The sequence below is a fragment of the Mobula birostris genome, chromosome 5 (genome assembly GCF_030028105.1).
Source record: "Mobula birostris isolate sMobBir1 chromosome 5, sMobBir1.hap1, whole genome shotgun sequence".
Classification (NCBI taxonomy): domain Eukaryota; kingdom Metazoa; phylum Chordata; class Chondrichthyes; order Myliobatiformes; family Myliobatidae; genus Mobula; species Mobula birostris.
Window position 1 is genome coordinate 186798408 of NC_092374.1, and position 15660 is coordinate 186814067.

The window sequence follows — 15660 nt, forward strand, 5'->3', positions numbered from 1 at the left end:
GGAATATGGTATTGTAGCCATTAGGGAGACTTGGTTGCAGGAGGAGGTGGACTGGCAGCTCAATATTCTGGGGTTCCATTGTTTTAGACACAACAGAGAGGGAGGGATTAAAGGAGGAGGGGATATTTTATTAGTCAAGGATAATATCCTGGCAGTCTTTAGACAGGCCAGACTGGAGAACTCATCAAGTGAGGCATTATGGTGGAACTGTGGAATAAGGAAAGTGTGAACACGTTAATGGGGCACATTACAGATCATACAAAAGTCCATGGGATTTAGAGGAACAAATTTATTGAGAGACTGTAGACTGTTGCAAAAATTATAAGGTTGTTATAGTTGCTGATTTTAACTTTAACTGTATTGACTTGGACTCCCATAGTGTCAAAGGACCATACTGGATAGAGTTTGTCAAATCTGTTCAGGAAACTTTCTTGATCAGTATTAGAACTCCCAACAAAAGTGTGTGATTCTTGATCTGCTGTTAGGGAATGAGATAGGAAAGGTGACAGAAGTGTGTGTAGGAGAACACTTTGCATCTTGTGATCACAATGTCATTAGTTTTGAAGAAAATAAGCAGAAAGATAGGTCTGGTCTGCAGGTTAAGATTCTAAATTGGAGAAAGGCCAATTTTGATGGTAAAGGAGAAGATCTAGTAAGTGTGGATTCGGACAGCATGTTTTCTGGCAAATGTGCACTTGGTCAGTGGGAGGCCTTCAAAAATGAAATTTTGGAAGTACAAAGCTTGTATGTGCCTGTCTGAATAAAAGGTAAAGATAACAGGTATGGGAAACCTTGGTTTTCAAGAGATATTGTGGCCTTGTTTAAGAAAAAGAAAGAGGTACATTGCAGGTTCAGGCAGGTAAGAACAAATGAGGTGCTTATGGAGTATAAGAAATGAGAGAACAGTTAAGAAAGAAACCAGGAGGGCTAAAAGAAGGCTTGAGGTTGCTTTAGCAGACGAGGTGAAGGAGAATCCGGAGGGATTCTACAGATATGTTCAGAGCAAAAGGATTTCAAGTGACAAAGTTGGTCCTCAGGAAGATCTGAATGGTAATACATGTGTGGAGCCCGAAACGATAAAGGAGATCTTAAATGCATATTTTACATCTGTATTTACTCAGCAGACAGACACAGAGGCTATAGAAGCAAGGCAAAATGGCATCAACTTCATGGACTCTGTACAGACGACAGGTAGTAGATTGTTGCCTGTCTGAAATTTTGTGTGGCCAGCTGTTCTGAACAGAGATTTAAACTAAAATGGACATTCAAATATTTTAAACCTCCAGCAGGTTTCCCAGTCTCAGCTGTGGGGCCAAGGTCAGTATGTGTTTGTGGTCCAGATGAAGCAGCTGACAATGTTCTGACAGAGACACCTCATTCTGTCCCTCTGCTCAGTACCAAGTACATCATTTCATGTAAATACAGAATAATGTTATAGTACTTACCTGGAATCGCAGTGCTGACAGAAATGCCAAGTAAGAATATCAGGTTAAAGAAACTAGCGGAGGTGCTCCACCACACTAAAAAAAGAAATTAAAACCATTTGAAATTCTCAGAATCAGAATTCAGACTCAGGTTTATTATCACTGATATACGTCATGAAATTTGTTGCTTTGTGGCAACAGCACAGAGCAATAAATAAAATATACTATAAATTACAATGAGGATACAGTTATGTAAAAAGACAGCAACAATAGTGAGATCATTCTCATGGGTACACGGACCGTTCAGAAATCTGATGACAGAGGGGAAGAAGCTATTCCTAAATCATTGAATGTGTGTCTTCAGGCTCCTGTGCTCCTCCCTGATGGTAGTAATCCCCCTGAGTTACAATCTACACAACTTATTCAAAACTTGCATCAGTGAAATGCTGCAGTGAACAGAGATGAACCCGGGCTTGGTCAGGTTCATTGTGATATTCAGTGTCCTAACATGAGGCAATCAACCAGCTCAGAACTGGACCAGACATTCAAGCATTGGACTGATGGAGGTTCCGAGAGCTCTCACACACTGGCAACAAGTGGAGAGACCAGGGAGGGACCAAAAGCATCTTCTGGTTCCCTCTGGAAATAACTTACTGACCCACAGGCATCCCATGTGGAAATGACAGGTACTCTGTAGTTTGTCCGTGTATACATCCAGTGGATGGGATATCAGGCCACTGTAAATCAGTTCTGCTGAATTATCCCAGTGACCTGGAGGACTGCAATTAACAACATTTTGCCAGTGACTGAGTTCCATGTCTGACAGTATAGCCTGTTCTGATGCAGAGAATCAGAACATCACTGTTTCAGCTGTTCAATAGCATCGGACAGTGTTCTGGTTCAAATTGAAAACTGAACTCCACACGGGTGCAGGCTGAACAGTCCACATGCTGGAACATTTTATGTAGACGTGCTGAAAGATTATCCTGAATGTAAAAATAATGTATTATTTTTATAATGCACCCAGCAGCTTGTTGAGTTCTTCATCGTTGCGGATAGCGAGCTGGAGATGGCGGGGAATGATCCTGGTCTTTTTGTTGTCGCGAGCTGCGTTGCCGGTCAGTTCCAAGATCTCAGTCGTTAAATACTCTGACACTGCCGCTAAATAGCATAAATGACAGATGTTCCATCCTTTAACTTTTGCTGCAACTTATTAGGATGTCATGATGGTTGTGATTGAGATCATACATCTGTCTCTGCTCCTTCAATCTGCCCACAGGATCAACCCTTCGAAATGTTACACATCACTCCAGTACTGAAAATTGTATCTGTCTCCAGATTCATCTGTCTCTATATTCTACCCCATCTCCTTGCCAAGTTTCACATCCACACATCACCCTCACCCATACTCTCCTGTCGTTTCTTGGTACCTTTGTATAAAGCAATCACGCTTGCTATTGTCCAATTTAATGGAAACTGTTCTGAATAGGGAGAACATTTAAATTGCTGCATGAAGTGTGTCATTAGCTGCCTCTTTCAGGACCCAGGATGAAGTCTATCCGGATGTCCAACTTGTCAGATGGCAGCTCCAACAATTGACTCAGTGTTTCTTCCCTGGTGTTTGTAATTTTCTCAGATTTGTTGCTCTACACTGGTTCTCACTCAGATTACAGCTCAATGCTCATCAATACTTTCAGAAACCTCCTTGACGTTACAATTTGCTTCCTCCTTCCTCTCTGCAGTCTATAAACCTTTATATTTCTGTTCTAATGCTCTCCTTCTCAGCAAGCTTGATCTTTGTGTGGCACTCACAACACGCTGGAGGAACTCAGCAGGTCGGGCAGCATCCGTGGAAACGATCAGTCAACGTTTCGGGCTGGAACCCTTCGTCAGGACTAAAGAGGGAAGGGGCAGAGGCCCTACACAGAGGAGGACCAGTGAGAGAGGGTCTTTGTGCTTTCAGCAAATTGCTCTTTACCTCTGAATTTACCCCACTAAAGCTCACCACGTTTCCTTAATCCTTCAAGCTTTTTTTTTGATACCCCACTGTCTGACCAAGCCTGTGGTCATCTGCCCGTATCTTGCTTTACTTGGCTTGCTGACAGACTTCATTTGGTAATTAGTCTGTGAAACAGCAGGGGGCACTTACTGTATAAACATTGATTCTATTCTTGGACAACTTTAGTCTGTATGGTGAAGTAGATCTCAAAGTGAACTTAACCAAGCTTTGCTTGAATTAGGCCATGATGAAGGAATGTCAATATTTTGAACCCTGGATAGTTTACAACTTAGAGAGAAAGAGAAGGAACGCGTTCCTTTGTGCTGACTATCTGGAAGGTGCTGTTGAAAACAAAACTACTGCAAATATCCAGGAAAGATCGGTGAGAGGCCTCCCAACACTGAATTCTATCGAGAATCAGAGGGATACCTATCATGCAAACACCTCACCATCACTGGGATAAAGGGGATTCTGTCTCTCATTCCTCAGCTGATTTCATTTTGAAGTTGAACAGCACCACCTGTCAAACACCAGACAGCAGAGATAGCTTCCTCTCAACCCGACTTCTTCCAAAGATCCCTCTGGAGTCAGGTAAGAGATGGGATCACTGTGAAGCAACACTTCACAACTGGGTGAAAGATGATGCCAGTTTCATCCCACAGGTCACAGTTTGTCAGGGTGGGTGGGTTCTGTGGGGGAAGGGGGATAATTTTCAAGTTTTCATTTCATTAATGTCTTTGTTAAAATTTGTCACAAATTACTTGGAGAGATAACTGGAGCTTATAGACAAAGGTAAAGTCACATACTTCTATAAAACTCCTTCTTGTAGATCAAGTAAACCAGAAGCATAACATTCACCAATGGCAACATCTGCAACACATAAATTAAAACGTCCTTGATGGAATAACCTGCAAGTGAAAATAAATTCAAATGAGAAAACATGTAACAATTCACCAGAGAAATGACCATAACAGCTGTACAATGTTGCAAACAACCAAACTGTTCCATTTTCATCCTGCAGGGATGGGCATGTGCCAATCTCTGCCCTGTCTTATTGACTGCATGTCCTGTAAGGTGGGAAACCTAGAACAGACAATTCACGAGCCCTGATCAGTTGTCCTCAGAGGTCTCCAGTCCAATCTTTCCAGGTCACCTCCTACCAATATTCTGCACCAACTGCTCCTTCTGGTGTTGCAATGGTCACTCCTTTGGGAGTGCACTGCACTGATCCACATGATCCAGGATTTGATCTTCCCAAATTCCACAATAATTGGTTATGGAGTTACCCCACAATTTCAGTGGAAAGTCACTGAAACTCTCAATCTCTGGCTCGATTCCACATTTTGTCACAAAAGTTCTCCTACTCATTTAGACAGAGGAGCTCTGGCTGATATCCACAATCTGATCAGGGGCACATTTGAGGAGAGGAAGTCTCCTTGTGAAGGGCAGGTTGATACCCAGACAGCTGACTGCCACCTGCACATCAGACTGATTGTCACCAGCGACTTTATTTCAGATATCAGGGTCTGATGTTGCATCGTACCAGGAACAGGAGAATATCTGACAGCTCTTTACATTCTTCATACTATTTCAATGACGTCACACAGGAACTGAAAAACTCAGCCAACCCCTGTGAGCAGGGGGCAGAGTGAACTTCTCCACATGAGAAACAGAACCTGTAACCTCACAGCATCTGTTACCAGTCTCTGGCCCAGACCATGAAGTACTTTAAGTGCAGTCACTGTTGGAGGGAATGAGACTCAGTTTGTACTGAGTAAGGCTGAACAAACAGTCATGTAAAAGCTGGCAACGTTTTTCCGATACTGGGGAGAAATCCTTTGTTCTTTTGGAAATAACACCGAAGGATCATTTACACCTTCCTGAAGAAGGCAGATGGGACTCTGGTTTAATGTCTCATCCAAAAGTGGAGATCTCTCATTGTGCAACACTTCCTCAACACTGGTTCTGAGAATGTGGGTGATGCTGGTGAAGCCACAGATATTCCCTGTCCGTTTATCCTGACAGGGGGATGGTGAGCCTCCCACTGGAATCTCTGTTGTTCTCATGGTGATGCTGGTTGTTGGTCTATTGTTTAAGAGGGGCAGCGAGGACAAGCCAGGGAACTACAGCCTGATCAGCCTGACATCAGTGGTGGGGAAGTTACTGGAGGGAATTCTGAGCAATGGGATCGACCAGGATTTCATTAGACAAAATCATTTTTTTGAAGAACTAACCAAAAGGTAGACAGGACAATGAATGTTATCTATTTTGACATGATCCTGACATGAATCCAGGGCATTCCAGGGGGTTTCAAAATTGGCTCCGAGGTAGAAAATTGTTTTCCATTATAGAAGCTGGTGACTAGTGGTGTGATGCAGGTATCAGTGTAGGGACTCTTGTTATTTTATATTTTTATCAGTGATTTGGATGCAAAAATGCAAGGCTTGATCAATAAGTTTGCATATTACACAAAATTAGGTGTTGTCATTGATAGTGAGGGCAGCTATTGTGGGTTGCAGGGGGATTTTAGACCATTTAGGGAAGAGGGCTGAGGAGTGTCAAATGGATTTCAAATCTAATGGAACCTTCTCCCAATCAAGAGAACTTGAGAAAATTAATACTGATCATAAATTATAACTCTAGTTTGTTCTTTTAGGCCCCAGGATGAAGTCCATCTTGACCAGGGACTCGGCAGATGGAAGCTCTGACAATGTGCTCAGTACCTCTTCCCTGGTGATCGTAATGTATCCAGTTTACTGCCCCACATGGTTCTCCCTCAGATAATGGTTCATTATTAAAATGCTGATCTGTTCTTTCAGAACCCTCTGACTTTACATTTCTCCTCCCCATCTCTCTGTCTGCAAGTTTTCTGTATTTCTGCATCCCTTTCCTCCTGTCCACCTGAGACAACCTGATCTTCATCACTTTGTGCTTTGAGCTGTCTTGACCCTTATCTTGAATTTACCCCCACTAAAGCTCTCTATCCCTCCCTAATCCATTAAGCTCTTCTTAAATACACAACTCCCTGACCAAACCTGGGGTCATCTGCCCTTTTCCTGATTCCTGTCTCTCAGTGACAGACTTCATTTGGTAATTAGTCTGTGAATCAGCAGAGAACATTTACACTACAAACACCAGTAGTTACTGGGACTATTCTTGGATAACTATAGTCTGTGTGGTTAAATTATTCTCAAAGTGAACTCAGCCAGGACTTGCAAAAGTTAGGCCATGAAGAAGGAATGCAATATTTTGAAATTTGAATGGTTTATAACTTGAGGAGGAAGAGGGAGAAGGTGGTGTTCCCTTGCATTAATTGATTGGAAGGTGTCATTGAAATCAGAATCAGGTTTATCACCGACATTGATGTGAAATTTGTTAACTTAGCAGCAGCAATTCAATGCAATATATGAAATAGAAGAAAATAAATAATAATAAATAAATCTTATTCAGTATACTTCATACGGTATACCTATATTGAATGGATTAAATTAGTGCAAAAAAAAACAAATGCAATACTCCTTGTCTGCGGGGGTTTGGTTCCAGGACCCCCCGCGGATACCAAAAAATGTGGATGCTCAAGTCCCTTAAATAATATGGTGTAGTATTTGCATATAACCTACACACATCGTCCCGTACATTTTAAATCATCTCTAGATTACTTATAATACCTGATACAATGTAATTGCTATGTACATAGCTGTTATACTGGATTGTTCGGGGAATAATTTGTTTTTTGAGCTCTTCTGGGAACGCTGATGCTGCCTCGGCATCAGCCGATCCCGATCCTCCCGTGATCTGTAAGTTCTTGAGGCTGTAGTGCTTTACATAGCAAGCCAGCCATGCCTTACTCCTGCTCTCCTCAACCCCGTCAGAGTAGAGCTCATAGAGACTAAGTGCCTTTTCACGTATGATTTTGCCATCAATGGCGATATGCTTCTGTGACACGTCCTCTAGCCACACACTTACTGCTTTCTCAGACTTTGCAAGCACTTTATCACAAACCAGAGAGGCCATTTTTGCCATTGTAGGGGTAGCACTAACACTTCCATGAATTTCAGCTTCTTTCTGCTTTATGGTGCGAATGCTCGATTCATTCTTACTGACCTTACGGCCCACTTCGGCAAGTGACATACCACTTTTCAAAAGATCTAAGATTTCTACTTTCTCGGTGAGAGATAGCACCTTACGCTCCCTCTAAGCCTTTGAGGAATTGCTTTGACCACTTAATTGCATTTTAGGAGCCATTTTTTTCACAGAAACAAAGTCGCAACAGAACAAGACGCAAGGCGAACAATGCTCAAACAACGAGTGCTGGAGAGAGAACTTCCGGGTTTTCCGGATCCACGGTTGGTTGAATCCATGCATGCGGACCCCACGGATAAGAAGGGCCGACTGTATATTAAAAATAAAGTGAGGTAGTGTCCAAGGGTTCAATGTCCTTTTAGGAATCGGATGGCAGAGGGGAAGAAGCTGTTCCTGAATTGCTGAGTGCGTCCCTTCAGGCTTCTGTACCTCCTACCTGATGGTAGCAGTGAGAAAAGGGCATTCCCTGGGTGCTGGGGTCCTTAATAACGGACGCTGCCTTTCTGAGACACCGCTCCCTAAAGATGACCTGGGTACTTTGTAGGCTAGTAACCAAGATGTAGCTGTATAAATTTACAATCCTCTGCAGCTTCTTTCAGTACTGTGCGGTAGCCCCTCCATACCAGACGGTGATGCAGCCTGTCAGAATGTTCTCCACGGTACATCTATAGAAGTTTTTGAGTCTATTTGTTCACATACCAAATCTCTTCAAACTCCTAATGAAGTATTGCCACTGTCTTGCCTTCTTTATAACTGCATCGATATGTTGGGACTGCATTAGATCCTCAGAGATCTTGATACCCAGGAACTTGAAGCTGCTCACTCTCTCCACTTCTGATCCCTCTATAAGGATTAGTATGTGTTCCTTCGTCTTACTCTTCCGAAAGTCCACAATCAACTCTTTCGTCTTACTGACATTGAGTGCCAGGCTGTTGCTGTGGCACCACTCTACTAGTTGGCATATCTCACTCCTGTACACCCTCTCATCGCCACCTGAGATTCTACCAACAATGGTTGTATCATTATCAAATTTATAGATGGTATTTGAGCTATGCCTAGCCACACAGTCATGGGTATATAGAGAGTAGAGCAGTGGGCTAAGCACACATCCCCGAGGTGCACCAGTGTTGATCGTCAGCGAGGAAGAGATGTTATCACCAACCTGCACAGATTGTGGTCTTCCTGTTAGGAAGTCGAGGATCCAATTGCAGATGTTGGTACAGAGGCCCAGGTTCTGCAACTTCTCAGTCAGGATTATGGGAATGATGGTATTAAATGCTGAGCTATAGTCGATGAACAGCATCCAGACATAGGTGTTAGTGTTGTCTCGGTGGTCTAAAGCCGTGTGAAGAGCCATTGAGGTTGCATCTGCTGTTGACCTATTGTGGCAATAGGAACATTGCAATGGGTCCAGGTTCTTGCTGAGGTGGGAGTTCAGTCGAGTCATGACCAACCTCTCAAAGTATTTCATCACTGTAGGTGTGAGTGCTACCGGGCAATAGTCATTAAGGCAGTTCAGGTTATTCTTCTAAGGCACTGGTATAATTGTTGCCTTTCTGAAGCAAATGGGAACTTCTGCCCATAGCAGTGAGAGATTGAAAGTGTCCTTGAATACTCCCGCCAGTTGGTTGGCACAGGTTTACAGAGCCTTACCAGTTACTCCATCGGGAACTTCCAACTTGCGAAGGTTTAAACTTGCTTTAAAGACAGCCTAACATCAACCTCTGAGACAGATCACAGGGTCACCAGGTGCAGCAGGGATCTTCACAGCTGTAGTTGTGTTCTCTCTTTCAAAGCAAGCATAGAAGGCGTTGAGTTCATCTGGTAGTGAAGCATTGCTGCCATTCATACTGAAGCACCTTCAATGACTCCAAAGACTGAGAAATACCAAAAGGCTTTTATTAGCTGTAAAACAGGACCTCCATGATGAGTGCCTGCCCCCGGACTGACGGGGAGGAGCAAGGCGAACCCTTTATACAGGAATCTGTGGGAGGAGCCACAGAGGCTGTCAGCAGAGGGCGTTTTTTAGACAGTTAACCCCATCACAACATATATACATGGTTTACCACATTCACCCCTCCTTTTTAAAAAAAAAGTCCCGCGGGGTGAAGTGACTGACAATATTTACAAGAAGTATATTTACAGGTCAAGTCTATCAGGCGGTCGAGTCCGTCGCTGTGATCTACGTAGCACTGGTGGTAATTGCATTGGCGACGGTGGTTGTGCTGGCTCCGGCCTGACTTGAGGTGCCAGCACGTTAGGCGCTGTTAATCCCTCGTGTGTGTGCGTCGCGCCCGGTATGGGAGTGTTGTGTGGTGTCTGTGTAGGGTTTGGAGTGCACGGTGTCTCGTGGGTACATACATCGGTGGGTACGGGGTCAATAGTCACCACGGAGTGTTCAGGGTAGGGGCCCAGTGCTCCTGCGGGCGCCAGGTCGCGCATGGAGACCGTGTCCTCCAGCCCATCAGGTAAAACCACATAGGCATACTGGGGGTTCGAATGAAGTAAGTGAACCCTCTCGACTATCGGGGAGCATTTATTGCTCCTTGCATGTTTCTGGAGCAGCACTGGCCCCAGGGACGTCAGCCAAGTTGGTAGGGTGGTCCCAGTGGTCGACTTTCTGGGAAATGAAAAGAGCCGCTCATGAGGGGTGGCATTGGTGGCTGTGCATAACAGGGAGCGGATGGAGTGGAGTGCCTCGGGAAGGACCTCCTGCCAGCGGGAGACCGGCAGACCCTTTGACCTGAGGGCTAAGGGTGTGGCTTTTCACACCGTGCCATTCTCCTTCTCTACCTGTCCATTCCCCCGGAGATTATAGCTTGTCGTCCTACCAGTTGCAATTCCCCTAGCCAGCAGGTATTGGCGCAGCTCGTCACTCATAAACGAGGACCCTCTGTCACTGTGGATATAGCATGGGTATCCGAACAGAGTGAAAAGCTTGCACAGGGCTTTTATAACTGACATGGTAGTGGTATCGGGGCAGGGGATGGTGAAGGGGAACCGCGAGTGCTCGTCGATAACGTTAAGAAAGTACACATTGCGGTCGGTGGAGGGAAGGGGGCCCTTAAAGTCAACACTCAGTCGTTCAAAGGGGCGGGTGGCCTTGATGAGTTGTGCCTTTTCCGGTCGGTAGAAGTGCGGTTTGCACTCTGCGCAAACTTGGCAGTCCCTGGTCATCGTCCTGATTTCCTCAAGGGAGTAAGGCAGGTTCCGGGCTTTCATGAAGTGGAAAAGCCGGGTGACAAAGATCTACATGTAGGGCGTATAGCGGGTCGATCTGCGCGCTGGCGCACGTTCCCTGGGATAGGGCATCGGAGGGCTCGTTGAGCTTCCCAGGCCTGTACATGATGTCATAGTTGTAGTTGGAGAGTTCGATTCTCCACCTCAGAATTTTATCGTTTTTGATCATGCCCCGCTGTTGGTTATTAAACATGAATGCAACTGAGCGCTGGTCAGTTAGCAGGCTAAACGTTTTGCCGGCAAGATAGTGCCTCCAGTGCCTAATAGCTTCCACTATGGCCTGCGCCTCTTTCTCCACCGCGGAGTGCTGAAGTTCAGGGCCTTGAAGGGTACGGGAGAAGAACGCCACTGGTCTTCCCGCCTGGTTGAGGGTAGCAGCCAGTGCAAAGTCGGAGGCGTCACTCTCCAGTTGGAAGGGGATGGACTCATCCACCACATGCATTGCTGCTTTGGCAATGTCCCCTTTTATGCGGCTGAAGGCCGTGCAGGCCTCGGCTGAGAGGGGGAATGTGGTGGACTTGACCAGGGGGCGGGCCTTGTCTGCATAGTCAGAGACCCATTGGGCGTAATATGAAAAGAAGCCCAGGCACCTTTTGAGGGCTCTGAGGGTGTTGGGAAGAGGGAGTTCCAACAGGGAGCGCATACGGTCGGGGTCAGGGCCAATGACTCCATTCTCCACAACGCACCCAAGGATAGCAAGTCGGGTGGTTCCGAACACACACTTGTCCTTGTCATAGGTGAGATTGAAAGCTCTGGCCGCTTGGAGAAATTTTTGGAGGTTGTTGTCATGATCCTGCCGGTCGTGACCGCAGATGGTGATGTTATCCAGATATGGGAACGTGGCCTTCAATTGGCACTGGTCCACCATCCGGTCCATCGCCCTCTGGAAGACAGATACACCATTCGTGACACTGAAGGGGACGCGCAGGAATTGATAAAGCCTGCCACCCGCCTCGAAGGCGGTGTAAGAGTGGTCCTCTCGGCGGATGGGGAGCTGATGGTAAGCGGATTTTAGGTCTATGGTCGAGTACACCTCATATTGTGCTATCTGATTGACCATATCCACGATGCAGGGTAGAGGGTACGTGTCGAGCTGCGTAAACCTATTGATGGTCTGGCTATAGTCCACGACCATCCTATTCTTCTCTCCATTCCGAACAACGACCACCTGCGCCCTCCAAGGACTTGTGCTTGCCTCAGTGACCCCCTCCCTGAGCAGCCGCTGCACCTCCGACTTAATGAAGGCTCCATCCCCCGCGCTGTACCTCCTGCTTTTAGTTGCCACAGGTTTACAGTCGGGGGTCAGGTTGGCAAACAGCGGTGGGGGAGGGATCCTGAGGGTGGAGAGGCTGCAAGTGACATCAGTAGTACGGCAGTTGGCATGATGTTGGGTGGGATGTGTGGGTCGGTGTGTGTGTGTGTGTGGTCAGTAGCGGGGTATGTGACGTATCTCTACAAAACTGGGGATTTACGGCAGTGATTGCTGGGAGGGGCCCATCATAGTCATGCTTTTCAGGTGGCTCTGGAAGTCAAGCCCCAATAGCACAGGGGCACACAGTTGAGGCATAACCGGTGATGTAAAGTCTCGGTATTCTGTGCCCTGCACCACTAGCGTTGCTACGCAACCCCCCCGGATGTCTGTTGTATGTGACCCGGAAGCCATGGTGACCCTCTGGCTTACCGGCCGTATCACGAGTCCGCCATGCTGCACCATGTCCGGGTGGATAAAACTCTCCGTGCTGCCTGTATCAAACAGGTATCTTGTCCTGTGCCCCTCCACCAGGATGTCCATCATTGACCTGGCGAGCTGGTGGGGAGCGCTTTGGTCGAGGGTCACGGAAGCCAGGTTTGGGTCGCTGTCTTGGTTCAGCGCGGTGCGGTGCCCCATGAGCACCCGTTGGTCGTAGGCGGTGGGAGGTGGTGCTGACCAAGATGGCCGCTCCCATGTCTCGCACGTGGTGGCGGCATGCAGGGAAGATGGCAGCAGGGCAGAAGGTGACCCCCATGTTTCGCACGCGGCGCTGCTCGATCCCGCTCGCGGTTTGGACCTACACACCTTCGCGAAGTGGCCCTTCTTTCCACAGCTGGAGCAGGTTGCATCTCGGGCCAGGCAGCGTTTCTGGGGGTGCTTCTCCAGTCCGCAGAAGTAGCACTTTGCGGACTCACTACTGGCGGCAGCCGAGGTCGATTCGCCAGGGGGTTGCGGGGTCTGCGGAGCCCACGAGCTCATCGGGGGATCGCGTGCCTGGAGGGCCTCAGAGTTATGCAGAGCGGCCTCGAGTATGTCGGCCAGTTCGATCGCTGAACCTAAGGTAAGACCAGCTTTTTCTAACAGCCGCTGGCGCACATACACTGACCTGGTCCCCATGACGAAGGCGTCTCACTAGGAGGTCTACATGCTCCGCTGCGTCAGCTCCTCGCAATTGCAGGCCCGCACGAGCGTGTGTAACGCCTGGACGAACTCAGCACTCGATTCCCCGGGGCGTTGTTGCCGAGTGGCTAAGTGGTGCCGAGCATAGACGCTGTTTATCGGCCACAGGTATTGGTTTTTGAGGGCACTCAGAGCGCCGTCGTAGCTCAGCTGGTCTCTGATCAGCGAATAGACCCGTGGACTGACCCTGGAGAGTAGAACTCTGCGCTTCGCTACGGGGTCGGTCACTTTAATCCCCTCTAGGTACGCTTCGAAGCAGGCCAGCCAGAGTTCGAAAGCATTTCCAGCTTCTGGTGTCTGCGGATCGAGATCTAATTTTTCCGGTCTCAAAGTGTGTTCCATGCTTTAAAATATACAGCTAATAAAATTGAAGCACCTTCAATGACTCCAAAGACTGAGAAATACCAAAAGGCTTTTATTAGCTGTAAAACAGGACCTCCATGATGAGTACCTGCCCCCGGACTGAGGGGGAGGAGCAAGGCGAACACCTTTATACAGAAATCTGTGGGAGGAGCCACAGAGGCTGTCAGCAGAGGGCGTGTCCAGACAGTTAATCCCGTCACAACATATATACATGGTTTACCACACATACTATTGGGTTTCACTTTGTGGGAAGTAATATCTTGCAAACCCTGCCAGAGACGTCATGCATCCAATGTCCCTTCCAACCTCGTTCGAAATTGTCTCTTCACCCTTGAAATAACCCTCTGCAAATCATACCTGGTTTTCTGGTACAGGTCTGGATCGCCAGTCTTGAATGCCACAGATCTAGTCTTCAGCAGACAACGTACTTCCTGGTTCATCCACGGCTTTTGGTTTGAGAATGTGCAGTAAGTCTTTGTAGGCACACACTCACCCACACGTTTTAATGTAGTTGGTAACAACTGCAGCAAACTCATCCAGGTTCAAAGATGAATCCCTGAATACAGTCCAGTCCACCGATTCAAAGCAGTCCTGTAGGCGCTCCTGTGCTTCTCTTGTCCAAACCTTCTTGGTCCTCACTGCTGGTGCTGCAGTCTTCAGTCTCTGCCTGTACTCAGGGAGTAGAAGTACAGCCAGGTGATCAGACTTCCCGAAGTGAGGGCGTGGAATAGCATGGTAGGCATTCTTGATGGTGGTGTAGCAATGGTCCAGTGTGTTGTTTCCTCTGGTATTGCAAGTGATCTGTTGATGGTAATTGCTTAGTGATTTTTTCAGACTGGTCTGGTTAAAATCTCCCAAAACAATGGTGAAGGCATTAGGATGAGCTGTTTTGTGCATGTTGATCCCATTGGTCAGATCATCTAAAGACTGACTGACATTGGCCTGAGGTGGAATGTATACTGCTACCAAAATGATTCTGGAGATGATCTGTGGTAGGTAAAAAGGACGACACTTAACTGCTGGATATTCCAGGTCTGATGAGCAGAACTGGGACAGCACTGATACATTTGTGCACCAAGAGGAGTTGATCATGAGGCATACTCCTCCACCTTTGCTTTTCAGAGACTATAGATCTATCCTGATGGTGTATAGTAAACCCGTCAATCTGAATCGCTGCATCCAGTACAGAAGGGGTTAACCAGGATTCCGTGAAACAAAGGGCACACGTGGTCCTAATGTCCCTCTGATTCAGCACCCTGGCTCTGAGATCATCAATTTTGTTCACCAGAGACTGCAGGTTCACCAGCAAGATCATCAGTATCGAGAGTTTAAAACCCTGTTTTCTTAAACGCACTTGTAACCCCGATCTACAGCCACGCTTCCTCTGTGGGTGCTTCCATCACAATCAGAGTTGTTTCTGTCAATTTTAAGCAGCGACAGTTAGTTTAAATGCATTAAGACATCTTTGTTGACTATACTGACCTTGGAAGTAGTTGTGCTTTTTAGCTGTATCAGTCTGAAATGAGAATATTTAATTAAATATCCAAGCAAGATTATTAACAGCCTGAAGGAGATGCCTTCCCACAGCCAACTGTATCAAGGATGAGAAAGGCCCCAAACACTCACTCACTCACCTCACCATCATTGGGATCCTTTACACCAACCTAATATGATGCTGAAATTTGACAACACCATGCATCAAACACCAGTGAGCCAAGACATGTTACTCTCGAGAGTACTTTTTCTAAAGACCCTCTGGGGTCAGATCAGAGGTGACTCCAGAATCATTCCAGCTGTGGTGACACTGTAAATCAGAATTTCATACCTGGGAAAAAGGTCAGACAATTTCATCCCACAGGACACAGGATTCCAGAGGGGTTGATGGAGGTGAGGATTATTCAGCTTCTTTTCTTTTCTATCTTTTTATTAAAATGAGTCTAAAATTACTTGGAGATGTGACTGGAGTTGATACACAAGTGTGAAAATACAATGACAGATACCTGCACCCAAGTACCGACACATCAGAATTGAAATGAATGCAATTGGCAGTACGATTGACAAGACGATACTGACAATTCCCGTGGTGGAAAGGCCTGTAATTAAAAACAAATTCAAATGAG

The 15660-nt window shown here is 46.6% G+C and overlaps 1 protein-coding gene across 2 annotated transcripts in view; it reads right to left on the reverse strand.

Annotated features, from left to right (window-relative positions):
• The window catches only part of LOC140198136 (uncharacterized), a 187348-nt gene that overhangs the window by 59014 nt on the left and 112674 nt on the right, over positions 1-15660 (reverse strand). For both annotated transcript variants that reach the window (XM_072259094.1, XM_072259093.1), the window contains exons 10-12: positions 15541-15633; positions 4230-4331; positions 1446-1520 (exon numbers count right to left, since the gene is read on the reverse strand). In XM_072259094.1, coding sequence (XP_072115195.1) covers positions 1446-1520; positions 4230-4331; positions 15541-15633 — 270 coding nt within the window. The remainder of the gene's footprint in view (positions 1-1445; positions 1521-4229; positions 4332-15540; positions 15634-15660) is intronic.